Source organism: Bos javanicus, chromosome 2, assembly GCF_032452875.1.
Source record: "Bos javanicus breed banteng chromosome 2, ARS-OSU_banteng_1.0, whole genome shotgun sequence".
NCBI classification, from domain to species: domain Eukaryota; kingdom Metazoa; phylum Chordata; class Mammalia; order Artiodactyla; family Bovidae; genus Bos; species Bos javanicus.
In genome coordinates, this window is record NC_083869.1 from 61,308,221 (window position 1) to 61,328,343 (window position 20,123).

Here is a 20,123-nt window from a genome sequence, read left to right on the forward strand (position 1 = left end):
CACAAACCCCAGAACAAGTTATGGATTCAAGAAAACTTTCAAATAAATTTTGTATTTCATTCATCGCAGGCCTGTCCACCTGTACCACTTGCATCCTAACAGTAAATGTCTACCAAAGAATCTAGTCATGGAATAGCAGTATTTGAAAGGAGCCACCAGTGTATAACTAAAAAGCCAGAAAAGTGACCTGAGGTCAAGAAAAAAAAGAGAAAATGGATCTGAAGATAAACTTGGCCCATAGTGAAATGTATCTAGTGCCAGCCTTGAGCCTCACTCAGGAACCAAAGTTGGACACTCAAAGGCAGACCAGGGGACTTCCATGGTGGTCCAGTGGTTACAACTCCGTGTTCCCAATACAGGAGTTGCTGTTCAATCTCTGGCCTGGGAACTAGATCCCACATGCCGCAACTAAGAGTTTGCTTGCTGCAACTAAAGATCCCATGTTCTGTAACTAAGACCTGGCACAGCCAAATAAATAGATAAGAAATTAAATAAACAAAGGAAGACCAGAACACTCAGCAAAATAACTCTTATAATATTGTAGGAGTAAATGTCTGGATGCAAGAGTGCCTGTTTTCCTTAAAAACGACTGCGGCACAATTTACAAATAAAGGTACAAGTTTAGAGCAAGTTATTTTCAGTGGTCTGCTAGAGATTGTTTGCAGTTAAAGGGCCCTGAAATTATTTTAACTTCAGGCATTTGGGTAGGACTTCCCAAAAGTGTGCCCAGCCAGGAGGTGAACTATGTGGCACTGTAGCCTCTGCAAACAGGATTCCATCTCTTCTGCAAAGCTTTCCTGGGGCACACTGGTTTGAAATGACTCCTTCCTCTGTACTTTGGGCCTCAAACCTGGTGATTCTGATTCTGCAGGTCTACGGAAGGGCAGATGCCATCAACTCCTTGTTTTCTGTAAATTCATCTGAGACCATAAAAGTTATAGACTATTAAACTGTTACTACATTAGAGATGTTGATTGAAGTTATTTAAGTTTCCTGGGACAGCCTCTTCTTTCCTTCTCCCTTTTCTCCCATAACTCTTAGCACAGTGCTGCTGCTGCTGCTAAGTCGCTTCAGTCATGTCCGACTCTGTGCGACCCCATAGACGGCAGTCCACCAGGTCCCCCGTCCCTGGGATTCTCCAGGCAAGAACACTGGAGTGGGTTGCCATTTCCTTCTCCAATGCATGAAAGGGAAAAGTGAAAGTGAAGTCGCTCAGTCGTGTCCGACTCCTAGTGACCCCATGGACTGCAGCCCACCAGGCTCCTCCATCCATGGGATTTTCCAGGCAAGGGTACTGGAGTGGGGTGCCATTGCCTTCTCCGCACACTACCTACCTCTACTTGGTGTCCAATAACTACATATCGATTAGCTTTGACCTGGCAGTGTCCTACCCCAGAAACTGATCTCCAAATCAGACCCAGTCAGAGGCCTCAGAAATATAAGGATATAAGAAGCATCTTGAAATCTACATTTCTTTTTCTAGTCTGCCACGTTTTGCCACCTCTGATACTTATCTTCTAACCATGTGCACATTAAAAAAAAAAAAAAAGATGTACATGTAGATGGAGTCACCCAGTGACATCAGTAACGGGATACCATCAGACACCCCGTTCCACACAAAAGCCCACAAGGCAGGTGCAACCAACCCTCAAACTTTGAAAACATAAAAGGATAAGCCTTCAGACTTTCTCTAAAGAGCATCACTCCCCCACCCCACTAACATCCTCTCTCCTGACCTCTGTTCATCACACCCTAGCTGGAATTCCAATCACCTGGAGCTCCTCTTGTCTTCCTCAACCCCACATCGATGAGTCACCAGATGCCAGTTCCCCAAGATCTCTTTTATTCACTTGCCTCCTTCCAATTCCCACCACTGTGCACCTAGCCCAGACCTCTACAACCTCCCATCTGAGCCATCCACCTCTGTTTCCTCCTTCCAACCCACTCTACACTCCACGTACAGATTAATTGTTCCAAAGCATGGTTCTGACCATATTTTCCACCAACTCAAAATCTATACAGTTTCCCTGTTATTTTATAAAGGGAAACTCTCAGCCTTGCCTATAAAACCATCTATGATCTAGCCCCTGGAGAAGGCAATGGCACCCCACTCCAGTACTCTTGCCTGGAAAATCCCATGGACGGAGGAACCTGGTAGGCTGCAGACCATGGGGTCTAGAAGAGTCAGACACAACTGAGCGACTTCACTTTCACTTTTCCCTTTCATGCATTGGAGAAGGAAATGGCAACCCACTCCAGTGTTCTTGCCTGGAGAATCCCAGGGACGGGGAGCCTGGTGGGCCGCCGTCTAGGAGGTCGCGCAGAGTCGGACACGACTGAATCGACTTAGCAGCAGCAGCAGCATGATCTAGCCTCAGTGTGCCTCTCCAGAGGGAATACCAACCTACATTCCAATCAGACTGGCTGATCTTTGTTTCTGGCTCCAACATTTTGTTTAAGCTTTCTCATTTCAACCTGAATGTCCTCCTTCCTGCCCAACTCCATCCAAGTTAAAATCCTACCCACTCTAGATATATCTCCTGGGTAAAAGACATCCTCCTCTGCTGGACTTTGTTTCTACTTCACTTACACTGTCCATTCTGCTCTGGCTTGTGTCACATTTATCTCTGTGTCTGTATTATCTCCCATGCTGGACTTAAGAGTCTTGAGACCAAGGATTATACGCTATTTGTGCTGTGTTTAGTCACTCAGTCGTGTCCAACTCTTTGCAACCCCGTGGACTATAGCCCACCAGCCTCCTCTGTTGGTGGAGATTCTTCAGGTAAGAATATTAGAGTGGGTTGCCATGCCCTCCTCCAGGGGATCTTCCCAACCCAGGGATCGAATCCACATCTCCCGCATTGCAGGTATATTCTTTACCGTCTGAGCCACCAGGGAAGCCCTAGATAAATATGCTATTTATCTAGTTTCTATCCCATTGCCTAGAAGGGCTGTGCACATCACAGGCACTCACAGAAGTTTGTGACAAGAAGGAAAGAAGGAAGAAAGTGGGGTTGGAAAGAAGAAAGAAGGGAAGGAAACAGGCACTGAAGAGGCTTCAGCAATAGAAGAAAGGAGCTCAGAAGGGGCCAGAGAGTAGGAAGAGAATCCACTAAGCAGAGTTGGTGGAGGGGGGGGTGGGGGAGGGGGTGGAGGGGGTGGGGGGGGGAGGGGGGAGGGGAAATCATAAAAATGAGAATATACTGTACAGCACAGGGACTCTACTTAATGCACTGTGGTGACCTGAATGGGAAGGAAGTCCCAAAGGGAGGAGATATGTGTATATATATATGGATGGATGATGCATTTTGCTGTATAGTAGAAACTATCACAACATTGTATAGCATCTATACTCCAAAAAAAATTAATTTAAGAAAAATAAAGAAATGGAAAAATTAAAAATGCTATGGAACAGACCCTGGCAGCGTGAGAGTCTGTTCCAGATCTGAAAGGGGAGAAGAACTGAAGAAACGTGTTTGCACCATGAGAGGACTTACAGCAATCTTGATTTGATCCCAGGGGCAGACTCTATCATCCTGTTCGCTCCCCTATCCCCTCACAGCAGGGCTGGGGTCTCCAGGTAGAAACTTGCTTCCTGTGATGTATGAAACCTGAACGGGGAGAAACTGGCCTTCCTGGTACATTCCATCTAGAGTTAATTAAAATATCTTATCTCTATAATAATTAACTTCTAATTAGTATCATTTGCAGTTTACAAAGTATTGTCATTCATGACCCAGTATGGTCCTGTATCAGTGGTGCAAGGTAAGTGGATAACATAATAGCTACACCCTGAAAGTCGTCTGGCACTTTAGAGTCCACAAAGCATTTTGTCTGTCAGGGACATTCCATGTGGTCTCCACTCACCTTTCCATTAGTTCCTTAAACCCCTGTCACACCCAGGGAGACCTATCCCCTCCAGCTTCCAGGACACAGCCTGCTATTTGATACTTCATCATCTTCGCAAATATGAGACAAATAGGGGGGATGAGTGGACAAATGGGTAGAACTCCTTTTAGCTCTTCACAATCTTCACCTCCCGAAGCCAGGTCTTCTCAGGGAGGACTGGAGTAGCAGCACCCCAGGGACCCTCTGAAGTCCTCTCACGGTGGGGAAAGGGGGTGTTCGTCACCAGACAGGCACACCTGGCATTCTTTGGTTGCCTCAGCTTCTGTGGAAACTCTGGAAGGGGACTCGGGGTCAGGGGGATCATGGGACCCACAACACTGCCTCCGACCAGCGAAGAAACACAGACACGTGTGTATACACCTCTGCCCCAAGCAACAGGTGGAAGGGAGAGCTCATGCAGTAAAACCCACTTCCTCTGCTGCTGAGACAAAAGAGGAGAACTCTATACTCACTACAAAGTAGGACGGGGAGCAGGGGAGAGAAATTCTGACTGTATTGGCTTATTTTTGTCCATTTCTGACTCTTATGGATGCCTCACACACCCCCATTTTCAGCTCTTTCTTCTGTAGAATTCATTCGAGACAGCTCATTCTGTTCACGGAGGACTCAAAGACATGGGCCAGAGACCACAGATCACGTGCGGTCTCCTGCAGGTCAGGAGAGGAGGGTATTCTAAATGATTTTCTCTGACTTAAGGTGGGGGTAAAGCAGGAATTTTCGAGGAGAAAATAAAGCGTACAAATGGAAAAAATATATTAATACTTAATCGTGTATTTTTTTAATATTAGGAAAACAACTTCTTGTTTCACAGGACAAACTTTAGAAAGTTAGCAAAGTTCAACAAAACCCTCTAGGCTGGTGGAAAATGGGCAGGAAAAATATCTTCTCTACAGTCAGACTTTTAAGGATAAGGCCAGAGATTTCTCGTGGGATGTACCTGGAAGGAGGGCCAATCAAATGTTAATGTTTAGCATAAAAAGGTAGAGACAGTCTTTACCTACCTGGGACCTACCAGGCTGCCTAGTGACCCTTGAACTTTTAAGCAGCACTTGGACTTTTAAGCAGAAGCTCAGATAGAAATTCATGGCAGTGCCCGGAGCAAGCCTGTCCCTTTCTAGAATTGATGCTGGGGCACAGGGCAGGCACAACAGAGAAGAGGGAAAGGAGTTGCTTCTGAGACATCAAAAAATTCAGAAATGCTGGATAACACAGGTTTTTGGGGTGCTTGGCTATGATGGTGTGTGGGTGTGAGTGTATGTCAGTGTAGGCGTAAGAGAAAAGTTAGGGGAGGGTCTTTGGTTGAAGGTGTGAAGGTGGCTCTTTTTTTAGCCTAGCCAATTGCCAAAGTATGACAAAAAACCTCAGCACACCCCATATGGGGTGGCAAGAAAAGGAATCAGAAAAAAATCTTCCCCTTCAAAATGTAACCAGCCTTCCAGAACCCTAACCCTGAAGTGAAAATTTACTTGGCAGAGAAGAAAAATCCTACCCAGTCCTGAGGAGCCTAACTGAAATCACTTTAGCGGGAAGCTTGAAGATGGGGCTGGAATGCCCTCTCATTTATCATCAAAGATAAAGTTCTCAGCAACCTGGATGTGCAAATGGGGAGCTATTTGTGGAAAGGATTCATCCAAGTTGTTCACAGTTGTTCAGAGTGTCACCAAAGAGGTCATTCTCCTCTGCCCCCAAACAACGAATAAGCTACCTGCATGTGAGCTGATTTCCGAACCACAAAGGGATCATGGGGCAGACTCAGGATGTTTGGTGGCTGCTCCCTCTGAGGAGCTACCCCTTCGCAGCTATCAGAGACAAGAAGGGCTGCACTTGGCAATGTGGCCTGAGTAACCACAGCCCAGAGGATAATGCCCAAACTGGTTAACCACAGGGATCAATGAGTGGAAAAACATGAAATATCTGAAACATACCACCCTGATATTTTTAAATAACTCTGAGAATGATTTCGTTCCCTCCATTTAAAAAGAAATCGCTTCACCACAGAGCCATCCTCAGTTGACAGAGATTCCAGGAAATGCCCTGAGATTTTTGATTGAAAGGGAGGAGTTTGAGGGGCAGCTAGATGAGAAAGCAAGGTTTTCTCTAGGCAGCCATCAGCACCTGCTAAAAAGAAACCCATTTAGGCATGGATCTTCAGACAATTTTTTAAGTATTCATTTTCACCTGGCTTTCCCCTAATGTATTACTAAGCTAAAATGGGGTTAATCTCACCCTTGATGAACGAACGGCTTTCCCAAGTTTTCTTTTGTCGAGTACATCAGAAAGTCTCGGGAGGCCTTAGAAAGTCTAGCACTAAATCTTTTGAGTCACTTAATCCCCAAATCTTCAATGTTTGGAGATACTTTCCTTTATGAAAAGAAACCCTAACCTGGCCCAGTTCCGCTGTCAAACTTGCTAATGGAACAAAGAGGCCTCTCATTAGACTCATCCCTGCGGCTGCAGAAATAAGTGTCTCAGGAAGGGCAAGCAGGTTTTGCTTTAGCCCTAGGATGGTTTTGGCTGCTGCTCTCTTTGGCTTCCTCCTGTGGCATCTCATCCAGCTGAGCTCTGGCTAAATTAGACCCAGTAGATGGAAAATTGGGCAGGTGGGTGCCTAGGAAAAAGGGCTGTCCAGTGATCAGGCTCACCCGTCAGTAAATGGGCTCCCTTTCTGAGTAATGGGCTGTCCATTCCCAGGAGTGTTCAAGATGAGACTACCCTATATGGTTATAGAAGGAGCCCCTTGGGAAGAAGACCAAATGGGTTCCCAACCCCAAATCTGAGTCTCTGTAACTCAGGAGGGGGCTTTCAAGGCACATACGAGAAACTTTATGACTTCTCTTTCCTTCCTCCATCACATGTCTCTCTTCTGCCCCACAATTAGAAGTAGGAATGTTTCACACTTTATTGAAAGCTCTATTTCCCTTTACCTCACTTCTGTGGGTAATGGTGGAGAAAGCCATTTTCCCAGTTAATCAAAGGCCTCCAATGACAAGAAAGACATTTCAATAGCTGAGAAATAAGTCTATACAGTAATAATAACAGCTAATATTTATTAAGGACTTAATAGGTGCCCCACACAGTGAGAAAGACTTTACACGCATTTGCCAATTTAGCCCAGCCAACAATCCAAAAATGGAAATGCTCTTGTTATCTGCCTATTACAGCTAAGGAAACAGCTTGCTCGACTGTGATGCTCCTGCATGTGGAGCTGGAAAAGATGTGAAGTTAGCACTCAAGAATCTATAGGAGTTGGTTTCAAAGTCCTGTGCTCCGAACCACTAAGCTTCACTGTCCATCTGGCCATCCTTCCTTCTACTGTCAGTCCTCCTGTTTAAAGAGCAGAGAAAGGAAGGCCCGTCCTCCAGAAGAAATCTGTCCCCAAAGCTGAAAGGAATAACAGCCCAGCATGCATGCATCAAGGTAGTCAAGAAGCCTGAGAGCCTGGGAGTGGGGAAGGGTTTAGGAAAAAAAAAAACAGAGCCAAACAGAAGTTAATTCTCTTCAGGGTCCTAAATATTAACCTGAGTACACTGGGAGCTGCAAGGGAAAAACAACTCAGGAAATGCAAAGTAATTGATTTCAGTCTTGGAAAAATGGACAAATTATGACACAGAGGCTACTGAGAAAGGATTCTGAGGCCAGTTCTGACTACTTGGCACTGTTTTCCTTGTGTGTATCCATTCCATTCCCCCAAGTGTCCGAATCCCCAATTTTTCCTTTGATTCCTAGTGCCAATACCTTAGGCCAGTGTAAACTGGAAGTTTATAAAGTTTTTGTTGGTTTGCTTGTTTTGAATCAACATTTTAAAGTTGAGAGATTTCACATTTAAAAATTCAGGACTTTCAGCTTCTCTTTTAAAAAAAAGGAAGATAAGGCTCAAATTCTCTCATAGGGTAATCAAGGATGATGGCTATGGACAGGGTATGTACCCTCTCCAGTTCTTCACAGTCCGCATCTCTCCCTAATGCCTAATTCATTTACAATATCTGCAGGTGTTTACAATTTGCCACTGGTGCCTTAGGCCTACAAGTAGCTCTGGATCTACTTGTAGCCAGGTTGATTATAGCTTTGGATTTAGGAAATTGTTCATGCAAGAACACTGCGTGCATTCCCTCTGTACACACACAAACACACACACATTTCCTATCCTGTCCTTTTGCTAATATAAAACTCTTGGTAGAATGATTTCAGAGCCCATCTGTATGGGTGATCAGACCACCACATTTCTGGAAGCACCCTGGCTCTGCCATGGATGCATAATTCTCTTTAGAAAGCAGACTGTCCACAGGGCTCTGGGTGCCTCCTCTTGTTATAGAGCTGCATGAGGTCACTGCCAATAAATTACTGGTTTAAGGAAAACAATGACAAGCCTTTTCCATGGGGAACAGAGTTTGCTCACTCAATTATTTCCTAAAGTCGTGCCCTCTTTCCCAACTAGGCACTATAATTTTTGAGGTAACAGGACTGAGTCTGTTTATTGTTTGTTCTGATCCAGAAAGCCACACTGCACCTGCCACATGAGCCCAGCAAACTTTGCGAGTAATGCATCCTCCTGGCAGTGAAATTAGTCAAGTAATGATCATTGCACTGTTGATTAAGTAGCTGCTTTGTTAAAATTACTTACCAGGGTGACTCTAAATTGGCTGTGTTTGTTTACCAGTCTAGCTTTTCTCTTTGTATTGTTCTTGACTGCTACAGAGAATTGATGGAAATCACGAATAATCTCATTTTATCAAAATCAGACCTTTTAGAAATTCAAGATATGACTTGATTTGGGATAAAAATATAGCCAGAAAATCAGTAATAATTTTCCTAAATTGGATATAGCTGAATGATGGGAGACTTCTGTTTATTTGCCAAAGTCATTTTTCACCTGTAGGTGTTGGAGACATAAGGAGTTGGGGATGAAGAGGGGCTGTGTGCAGTGGCACTGTGATGGTAGGCCACTTCTCCCACCTAATATCAACTTGGAAATTGCTGACATTTGATAACACTGTCACTTTGAGATTTGTAATCCTCTGCCAGAATTACATGGCCCTTAAGAAACAGTTTCCTTTTTTAAAAATTACTTGGTAAAATATTATCTTTGAGTATCTCCTACTGCCATCAAGGAAGTTTGTATGTTTTTTAAAAGTGGCAATTTTTCTTTTCAGAGACATGGCAGGAGCCAGCAAGGGGCCAGAGGGACCTGGTGCTTTCAGAAACCCTTTAATGATGCTGCCTCCTGCCAGAGGCAGAGGAGGTCTGTCCCTCAGCTTTCTGTCCCCAACTGGCTCTGAACCTACTGGGGGACACAGTACAGCTTTCTGTCATGCACACACAGATACACACACGTGTACACACACTCACACACAAACCAACCAGCTGCAGAGCAAGCAACAGGAGGTGGCAGAATGCTTGCCACTGTGTTACTGGATTTGTAAGCATCCCCTCCAAACCACAGCCAAGACCAGTTACTCCCTGGGCTAAAGCCAGCCTGAGAACTTGGGGATCCTGCCAAGCCGACAGCCCCTAGGCCTAGCTCTGTTGCCAGAGCCACACAGGAAAGTCATTAATTCACTAAACAAAGATTCAGAAAAAGATTAGAGAGCCCATCATTTGTTCATCAGTGGGCTAGCTGCACAGAAGATATCTGAGCATTCACTTTAAGGAACCTAGACTATTTGGGCCTGAAGAGAAAAGCTATACACTCATTTTAAGATGGAATCAGTTCAGTTCAGTCGCTCAGTTGTGTCCAACTCTTTGCAACCCCATTAATCCACAGCACGCCAGGCCTCCCTGTCCATCACCAACTCCCAGAGTTCACTCAAACTCATGTCCATCGAGTCGGTGATGCCATCCAGCCATCTCATCCTCTGTCGTCCCCTTCTCCTCCTGCCCCCAATCCCTCCCAGCATCAGGATCTTTTCCAGTGAGTCAACTCTTCGCGTGAGGTGGCCAAAGTATTGGAGTTTCAGCTTCAGCATCAGTCCTTCCAATGAACACCCAGGACTGATCTCCTTTAGGATGGACTGGTTGGATCTCTTTGAAGTCCAAGGGACTCTCAAGAGTCTTCTCCAACACCACAGTTCAAAAGCATCAATTCTTCGGCGCTCAGCTTTCTTCACAGTCCAACTCTCACATCCATACATGACCACTGGAAAAACCATAGCCTTGACTAGATGGATCTTTGTTGACAAAGTAATATCTCTGCTTTTTAATATGCTATCTGGATTGGTCAAAACTTTCCTTCCAAGGAGTAAGCATCTTTTAATTTCATGGCTGCAGTCACCATCTGTAGTGATTTTGGAGCCCAAAAACATAAAGTCTGACACTTTTTCCACTGTTTCCCCATCTATTTCCCATGAAGTGATGGGACCAGATGTCATGATCTTAGTTTTCTGAATGTTGAGCTTTAAGCCAACTTTTTCACTCTCCTTTTTCATCAAGAGGCTCTTTAGTTCCTCTTCACTTTCTGCCATAAGGGTGGTGTCATCTGCATATCTGAGGTTATTGATATTTCTCCCGGCAATCTTGATTCCAGCTTGTGCTTCTTCCAGCCCAGCATTTCTCATGATGTACTCTGCATAGAAGTTAAATAAGCAGGGGGACAATATACAGCCTTGACGTACTCCTTTTCCTATTTGGAACCAGTCTGTTGTTCCATGTCCAGTTCTAACTGTTGCTTCCTGACCTGCATACAGGTTTCTCAAGAGGCAGGTCAGGTGGTCTGGTATTCCCATCTCTTTCAGAATTTTCCACAGTTTATTTTGATTAAGATGGAATAACGTCACACAAATACACTCATTTTAAGATGGAATAACGTCACACAAGGGGCTCCCCTGGTGGTTCAGATGGTTAAGAATCTGCCTGCAATGCAGGAGACCCAGGTTCAACCCCTGGGTTGGGAAGATCCCTGGAGAAAGGAATGGCAGCCCACTCCAGTATTCTTTCCTGGAGAATTCTATGGACAGAAGAGCCTGGTAGGCTGCAGTCCATGGGGTCACAAAGAGTTGCAAAGAGACGACTGTTAGAGCGTCTAACAATTTCTAACGCTTTCACACGTCAAAAATAAAGATGCCACTCAAAGCTGTATGTAAGTAAATGCTGAATGACTTTCAGAGGAGGGAATTCCAGAGGGTGAATATCCGCGGTCAGAAAGGGCACATTGTGATGTTGAGGAGAGAGCCTGGGCTTTGCTGCTGCACAAACTGCATGAAGATCCTAACTATGTGATCACAGCCAATTTCCTCACCCTCTCTGGACTTAAGTTTGCTTACCAGTGGAGAAGAGGTGGTATATGCCTTACAGCATTGCTGAGGGGATTACATGAGGTTGGCTGCATATTCCAAGCCTTCAAAAAATGTTTGAGTTTTATGTATTGTTCTGTTTTGAAGAACATTAAAGAGTTAAAATAAAAATCAGTTCAGGAAGGATTGGCCCAGAGGAAAATGGTGCAAGACCATTCTTTGAAGAGGAAACTCATAGAAAAAGTTATCATATTTAACAAATACTTTAGGAAGTGGAAAGATATAAGAAGGGATTGTCTCTCTTTTTTAAATCATATTGACTTTTTCCTGAATATGAAAATATTTCATGTGTATTACAAGAAATTTGGAAAGCATAGTAAAATGCAAGGAATAAAGTTAAAAATCAAATACAATTTTGCACCCAATGAAAACTCCTATAAACATTTTTGTTTTCTTTCAATCTTCTCCTAGTTTTAAATTAACTGAGACCCCATTGTATACACAGTTTGGAATCCTGCTTTTTGCACCTAATGTTTCACAAGTATTTGCCCTATCATTAAAAGTTCTTTGCAAACATCATCTGCAATGGCCATATGGAATTTCACATATGGATATACCAACATTTTCTCAACTATTCCACCAACAGTGGACATTTAGGGCTGTTCAGATATTTCACTATTATAAATAAAGCCTCTGTGAATATATTTTTTGTTGTTTTTTTGCAAAATCCTCTTTCCTTAGGATAAGTTTCTATAGGTAGAATTACTGTTCTAAGATTCCTAGTGGATATAAAACATTTTCCACAAAGAGGTCCAACCCACATTCCCCCAGGACACAAGCGAGAGACAGTTGGTCTTACCAAATCCTGAGACCCAATAATATCTTTGGAAAGAAAATTTTTTTCCTAAGTTGACAGTCATGAAATAGCATTTCATTGTTCTCTTAACTATCTTCTTCCTTCTAGCAATATACCTAAAAGGATCTAAAGGAGTTCTCAGATAAAGGATAGGAGCTTTCTTTTGTCTGCAAACAATCAATGAATATTTAATGTGCAAATCATTTTACTCTGGATTTATCCTCTCTCCTCTTTTTGAGTGGGTTTGGGAGATTCTGCTTTTCAGGTTTTAACCACTGTGAAGATAAGAGTTTGAGGTACAATGCAGCTGACATTCTGAGTCAAAACATTGATTCTGCCACTACCAAGCTTCTTGAAAATCAAGCCATGGAACCTGTCTGAAATTCCAGCCCTCCAGCAGATACAATGCCTGTCTTACCTTGCTTATGAAAATGTGAAGGTACTGATGTTTTATTAATGATTTTAAGTGCTTTTAAGACTTTTTTTTTAAACCTGCATAATACTATGATTGACTGTGTCCAATCATTATTGTGACCTAAATTGACAGTTTGTGAGTTTGAGTGAACTCCGAGTTGGTGATGGACAGGGAGGCCTGGCCTGCTGCAGTTCATGGGGTCACAAAGAGTCGGACACGACTGAGCGACTGAACTGACTGAACTGAACTGAGAAACTCCAATATCAGCTTTCAGTGGACGAGGACCTTCACTGGCAAATATTAGGGAATGGGTTCAGAAAAAAGACAAAAATCATGCTCTGTGAAGAAATGATTCCCAGTCTACACATTGTCTCGGGAATATCTCCAGATGGAAAGATTTTCTCTGGAAGAAAAGGAAGTGGTGCTTAGGGTCCAGTCTGGGCAAGCCTTCTTCTGGCGACGGTCCCAGGGTGGGAGGTGTCTGAGGTCCTCCTGGTAACGAACGCAACCACTGCTCCCGCCAGTCGCCAGCAGAAACTCACACCTCGGTCCCCGCTGTCACTCACTCCTGCAGTCACCCTCGCCTGCCTCACTATTTATCGGCCCCGCCCCTCACTGGGTCCCCGCCCCATCCAGGCTCTGTGTGCGGGCGGGAAGTGGCGCGAGACTGGAAAGCACTGTCTGAGCGCCCACTGCAAACCCCAGCCATCTGAGACACCTTTAAGCGTCCAGCCCCCACCCTTATTCCACCCTGCCCAGCTCTCCAACCGAATTTCTTACTGTTGCCAATGCTTGTTCTCCACATTAGGTCAGACAGCGGATGTGAGGCCAGTAGATCTGGGTTTGAGTCAGGCTTGTAATCTCCGGGCAACCCTGAAATTTCATCTCTGCAGATCTGCTTCTTGTTTCCTCCGCATGGGGGCCTTGTCAGGTTCACCGCTGTATCCCCAGCTCCTAGAACAGTGCGTGGCATGCAGTCAGCCCTCACTAAATATCTATTGACTAAATGCATCTCTGTAATGATAACACCTACAGGGTGTTGTGAGAATGAATGAATCTGTGCAGCTACCTGGTGACATGTTAGGGAAGTACTCTTCGCTGAGTATCTCTTATAACACAGCACAACTTTTTTAAAAGTTCACGAACTGGTTACCTGGGAACACACATCTACTTCTATCACAATCTCCCTCCAGAATTATGCCAAATCATCCGACCTTCGCCTGAAAATGTTTCCTGATTGTCGACACCTGACTAGCACTATTACAGTGGATGTGCATGTCTAGTTATATACTGTTGTGCTCTGAAGAAAGAATCTTTACTTGTTTCATTTTCTGAATGAACTGCATCTGCTCAAAGAGCAGGGAATGGACTCAAGATATTGGACCCACTGCTAGCATTGCCGCCTACTGGTCGGGTTTCTCCGGCAAGTCACTTCCCCTCTTTGGACCTCAGTGTCTTCATCTGTAGCTTTCCTGGGTCAGCAATACCACCCACGTGAGCAAGGATAGACGCGCCACACCGCCCGCGCTTTCCATCTCCAAGCGCATCCTGCTTTCCCAAGTTGGGACACGCCTCCAGGATGCGCTTCCCAGCTTAAGGCTCACGAGGTGACCGCGAGGTAGGGCTAAAGGTACCCGCTGAGGGCCTCGCAGGCTTACGCTGCCCAAGTGCCTACCCCTCCGCCCCTTCCTCGCGTCCCCCTCCCCCGTGTCTGCCCCTCTCCTCCACCCCGCCTTTCTCCCCGCCCTGCCCTCCCGCCCACCCGTGCGGCGCATGCGCCGTCCGCGGAGCGTGTTTTTATAAAAGTCAGGCTTCGGCCAGAAACTTCAGTGTGTTGGCTGTGGCAGCAGGTAGCAAAGTGACCCTGAGGACTTGAGTAGCCGGTAGCCCCCGCGGCTGGAGAGCAAGCGGTTACCATGGAAGGGATCCGTGTAAGTCCAGTTTCAACCTGTTTTTACTTAAACGTGCCAACACCTGAATTTACAGTGCAACCGCTCTCTGAGTGGGCCGGAGCACCCAGAATATTGCAGGTGCCATTGCCCCGGAGAAAGGGTGTAGAAAGGAAATTTCGTGCGCTTGGCTATTGGAGGGGTGAGGCAGGCTGGACTGAAATCTTTTTCTAAGTAGAAGGAGAAAAGATTGGGACGACCGTTTCAATGGTTGCATGTATCTCCCCCTGAGTTCTGCGGTGCGCGCCGGTTTTGCACGCTGTTTGCAAACAGAAGAACACTGTGGGAAAGTGCAGAGATGTGTGCTCTGCCAGAGACCGTGGGTTTCTTCCTCGAGGGAGCGGGAGTTTCTTTTGGAGCAAATAACACGATCTGAATTTGGAGGTGGAGGGTGGTGCTCCCGGGCAGAGTTATCAGAGGGAGAACCACTCTTGGCGCTGGGCGCGTGTTCACTAAACTCCGCTACCCGCGGAGTTGTGCCAATGGCTGGGTACTTGTCGCTCAGTTGAGCTGTCTGCATGTTGGTCGCAGCAGGGAGGTACCGGGAACAGCCCGCGCGCCTTGGAATCGAGGGAGAGACTTGGCGGGCGTCGCCAGCGCCGCGAGTGGGCTCCTGGGTTCTGGAGTTTGGGGGTTGTGCAGAAGTTGAAGGAGTGTAAGTGGTCACAGGGCAGCAGCACCCCAAGGTGTGCGCGGCGGGGACTGGGAGTGGAATGAGGGGCTGGAAGGGCACCTGGGCCGCCGGTGGTTGCGGTGCAGACGGGCAGGTGCAAGTGCGGAGACGGTTTGCCTCTCACCGCGCCCAGTTGCGCCATTCAACCGTCGGTGGTTTCCTGGAACCTTTTGAAAACCCCTTACTAGGGAGGCTTTTCGTTTCCCCCAGCGGCGCGCGATTCAAAGGCTCTCGCGGCGGAGCCGCCCAACCTCTCCCCAGCACCCAGCAGTACTTGCCCCTGGCGTGCGGCTGGGCCAAACCGCTGGAACAACCGCAGTGGGCGGGCGGCAGGCGTGGGCTTGGCGGACAGCGGGGAGTGACGGAGCTGAACCACCCTGTCCCCAGCGTGCCCTCCGCCCGGAGGCTTCCCACTGCAGACCTCCCACCCCTTTTACTGGATCCTTGGCGGGATGGGAAGCGACTAGGGAGAGTGAGGAAATGAAACTTGGGGCGCGGACCACGGGTGTAGACCCCGTGACTTTCCCCTCCCATTAAAACTGTGCTCGCTAACGTCCCAGACGCGCCAAGTAATAGACAGGGGTTTGGCAAAGAAACGCAAGCCCTTGAAGAGCGCCCATGGGCGGGGGTCGGGGCGGTTACCAATTTCTGACACCCCTGCCCCCAAGCACCAAAGCTCTTCATTCAAGGCCGCATTCTCCTTCCTCACTACGTGTTGCTTGAAGTGTAGAATGATAAGTGTTTAGACAGTCGTGGAGAAAACAGTGCTTCACGCCTTAGAATAAGAGTGTTTGGGACACCCCGCCCTTTCACAGACACCCCCCAGCGCTTCTTCCTCCCGGCTTCCCTATCCTGGCGAATCTTCGTTGCGAAAGTTAATCCCAGCCCCTCAGAACACGAGATTCTTCCCCCACTCCCACCCACTCTCCCACGCCGCCTTTGTGTTTTGTTTTGGTTTTTTGCCCCGGAGGTTTTTTCTTCTCTCCAGTGGGCGGGGCAAAAGAGTTAGCAAGGATGTAACTTTGGAAACCAAAGAATCTCATCTCCGGTTTGTTTGTTTGTTTGTTTGTTTTCGTTTTGTTTTAAACAAAGAGTTTTGTAATTGGTTCTCCTAAAGAGGGATGTAATGAAGTGACTGTGGGGGAAGATGGGAGGAGATCCGCAGGAGTCTAGAATTCCTTAAGCTTTTTACCCCGGTACTTTAGTGGGAGCAGAATTTCCTGAAGAAAGCTGGACTGAGTTGGTTTTTACAAATTGCTTTTTTTTAAATACCAGAAACATTGTTTTGAACTTGGAGAATACCTGCTGAACTTGAAAGTGAATGTCTATTCCCTTGCCTGTTTTTCAGATATTCACTTCCGATAATTACACCGAGGATGACTTGGGCTCGGGTGACTATGATTCCATGAAGGAACCCTGCTTCCGGGAGGAAAATGCCCATTTCAACCGGATCTTCCTGCCCACTGTCTACTCCATCATCTTCCTGACTGGCATAGTGGGCAACGGATTGGTCATTCTGGTCATGGGTTACCAGAAGAAACTAAGAAGCATGACGGACAAGTACAGACTGCACCTGTCTGTGGCGGACCTCCTCTTTGTCCTCACGCTTCCCTTCTGGGCAGTTGATGCTGTGGCAAACTGGTACTTTGGGAAGTTCCTCTGCAAGGCAGTCCATGTCATCTACACAGTCAACCTCTACAGCAGTGTCCTGATCCTGGCCTTTATCAGTCTGGACCGGTACCTGGCTATCGTCCATGCCACCAACAGTCAGAAGCCAAGGAAGCTGCTGGCTGAAAAGGTGGTCTATGTTGGTGTCTGGCTACCCGCTGTCCTGTTGACTATTCCTGATCTCATCTTTGCCGACATTAAGGAGGTGGATGAGAGGTACATCTGTGATCGCTTCTATCCCAGCGACCTGTGGCTAGTGGTGTTTCAGTTTCAGCACATCGTGGTCGGCCTTCTCCTGCCTGGTATCGTCATCCTGTCCTGCTACTGCATTATCATCTCCAAGCTGTCCCACTCCAAAGGCTATCAGAAGCGCAAGGCCCTCAAGACCACAGTTATCCTCATCCTGACTTTCTTCGCCTGCTGGCTGCCCTACTACATTGGGATCAGCATTGACTCCTTCATCCTTCTGGAAATCATCCAGCAAGGGTGTGAGTTTGAGAGCACTGTGCACAAGTGGATTTCCATCACCGAGGCCCTAGCTTTTTTTCACTGCTGCCTGAATCCCATCCTCTATGCCTTCCTTGGGGCCAAATTTAAAACCTCTGCCCAGCATGCACTCACCTCTGTGAGCAGAGGGTCCAGCCTGAAGATCCTCTCCAAGGGCAAGCGAGGTGGACATTCTTCTGTCTCAACCGAGTCTGAATCTTCAAGTTTTCACTCCAGCTAACACTGGACTTTTGTACATTAAAGAACTTTTTTTTGAAGTTACACATTTTTTCAGATGTAAAAGACTGACCAACACTGTACAGATTTTATTGACTGTTGGATTTTTTTCTTGTGTTTGTTTAGTTTTTGTGAGGTTTAATTGACTTATTTATATAAATATTTTGTTTCATGTTGATAAGTGTCTAGGCAGGACCTGTGGCCAAGTTCTTAGTGCTGTGTGTCATTGTAGGACCGTAGAAAAGGGAACTGAACATTCCAGTGTGTATAGTGAAATCACTTAGGCTAGAAATGATTCTCAGCTATTTGTAAATAAGTGATCTCTCCATTCCAGTGAAACATTTTCTTTTTCCTGTTCTTAAATTCTTTGGTTATACCATGTGATTTTGCTGTAGAACATGGCATTTATAACCAAAGCCTGAAGTGATATGGAAATACTGGTTTTTCAGTTTTCAGAAGTGGATCAGTTTCCACACCTACAATGTACAGCCTTGTATTAAGTTGTTAATAAAACTACATGATAAACCTACTTAATGTTATGTTCTAATTTCTATTGGCATTCCTTTGGCTGGCAGAAGTCAAAAATAACAGTAATATATACATGTATAACATGTCAGATCTGTCCTGGGTATTTAGTTGTCATGTTTTACTTAAGGCTTATCACAACTCTGCTAGACTCTTAACATTTTGTAGAGCATGAAACCAAGCTACTGAAAGCCTAAGTGACTTGGTCAAAGTATAGTAAGAGCAACAAATATTTCAAACCAGCCAATGTGACTTCAGTAACTCTTAATTCATGCAGCTTTAGAAATATCCAACCAGTTCATATTCCTATGAAAGATAACATTCCTGAAGGATAGATGTACATAAAAAAGGAAAGGTATGCAATCCCACATCTTAGATTTTACTAGTATCCTCGCCTTGTGTACTCCAGATCTGTTCCAGCCCGGCATTGTATGCTCTTCTCACCTACTCCTCTCAATCTGGATGTCATCACATCCTTTTGACAGGTAAGGAAACTGAGGTTTAGAGACTTGCCATAACATGTACTTTCAAGGGGACATATCAGGAACTGACTCCATTCATCCTTCCAGCCCTTGCTCTTAACCATTACCCACTGTTGTCCCCCAGAACACCTGGTCATAAATCAACTGAACTGTTATTGAAAATAAAGCCAAAAGTGAATGTTTTCTTCATAAAATTAACCGTGCCCAAAATACCCCTCTTGCAGTATCTTCTATGCAAATCTCAACACTTATTCTTAATCTATTGCAACATCTAGCACCTCAAGGGTTCAGCCAAGCAGATAAAAGTTAAATTGGTGCTTTCAGAGCTCAGAAGAAAGGTCCACTGAAGCAAGCTCCCTGTTGCCCACATTTTGCACAAGATTCTGGAGTCTTATGTAACATCACCCAAAGCTATTTACACTTCGGTTGTGCAAGCCCCAGCCTCTTGAGTAAATTTCAACTCTGGTCTCCATTTAAAGATAATTTCTAAACTATAGTAGCCTTACCTGTCTTACTCTGTGACACAGACAGGGCACTCCAGACATGCACTCTAAGATAATAACCAGGATATAATTAAGGAAATATTTGGTCTACTTTTCATAATTGTTTCTGGCACAGAAGATCCATTTTGGAGGAAAATTGCAATGTCTTATCTTTCTGAGGCAAATCACATTTGTTGAAGGCAAATTATAGATCCTGTGAAGGAAATAACTTAATTACTTAGAATAGAATCCAATTTGGCTGTACATTTTTGCTGCAGTCTATGGAGCTGGTATAATTCAGAGTGGTTATTCCTATTCCACTTGAGAAGACAATTAGATTTTACATAGGAAATTATCTTGAGGTTTCTTGGTTTTCCCTGGGAATCCTAATTGGATCACCCTTCATTTAAGCATAGTTTTACATGGTCTCTCTCAAAGGCTTAGTCTTAAAGCCGTGACCATTGTAAAAGACTTCACTTGAACTTTCTCTATAAATATTTATTCTTGAGGAGACAATAGAAGAAATCCTTGGAAGGAATTCTTTTTCTTTCTCATCTTGGCTTGAAACCTGTCACCCCAGATTCCTTGCCTCTGCCCTGGAGTCACAACAAAAGGCACTGAGCTGAAACAAAATTCCCAGTGTCACCAGTCTTAATGGATATTTCATTCTCCCTTGGAACAAAGGTGGGATATCTCTTTTTCAAAAGGAAAAATAGCCTTGGCTCGTTCCCTGCCCTGAAAGCTCCCGCAGCCCCATCATTCTCTGTCTCGACCCTGCCATGTTTTGAACGGCTCCAAAGCGCTCCCTGTGTCCTGGTTTGTCTGACAATGCTGGGAAAGCCAGTCCGCTGGGCAGCCCTTGCATGAAATAGTTGATTGTTCCCTTTCCTCATCCCCTTATGAATGGGGCCCTTGAAGGTCAGTAATGTAGATCCAGTTGTATAATGGAAGCTAAAATATTTAAATTGTATGCATGCTGCCAATAATGGCATAAATATGACATCTGAGTTATTAATAACATGAAGCCTGTAGCTGGGGAGGCTTTATCTTGCAAAGCCTTTGTTTTCCTAAAACGCCACTTGGCAATTCACCTCTCCCTACTCTGAGCTTCTCAGCCTCCTTTTGTGGTTAGGCCCATATTAAAGCAATAATTCTGGGGTACTCTGCTAAGAGGATAACCTACAGGCTTTCTTTTAATAATTCAACTAAGTGTCT

At 45.4% G+C, this 20,123-nt stretch overlaps 1 protein-coding gene across 1 annotated transcript; it reads left to right on the top strand.

The window, feature by feature from the left end:
- Window positions 1–14,209: 14,209 nt before the first annotated feature.
- CXCR4 (C-X-C motif chemokine receptor 4) lies at window positions 14,210–17,948 on the top strand. Its single transcript, XM_061439057.1, has 2 exons — window positions 14,210–14,337; window positions 16,377–17,948. The coding sequence occupies exons 1-2, from the start codon at window positions 14,323–14,325 to the stop codon at window positions 17,421–17,423; spliced, it is 1,062 nt and encodes a 353-aa protein (XP_061295041.1). The 5' UTR covers window positions 14,210–14,322; the 3' UTR covers window positions 17,424–17,948.
- Window positions 17,949–20,123: the final 2,175 nt, after the last annotated feature.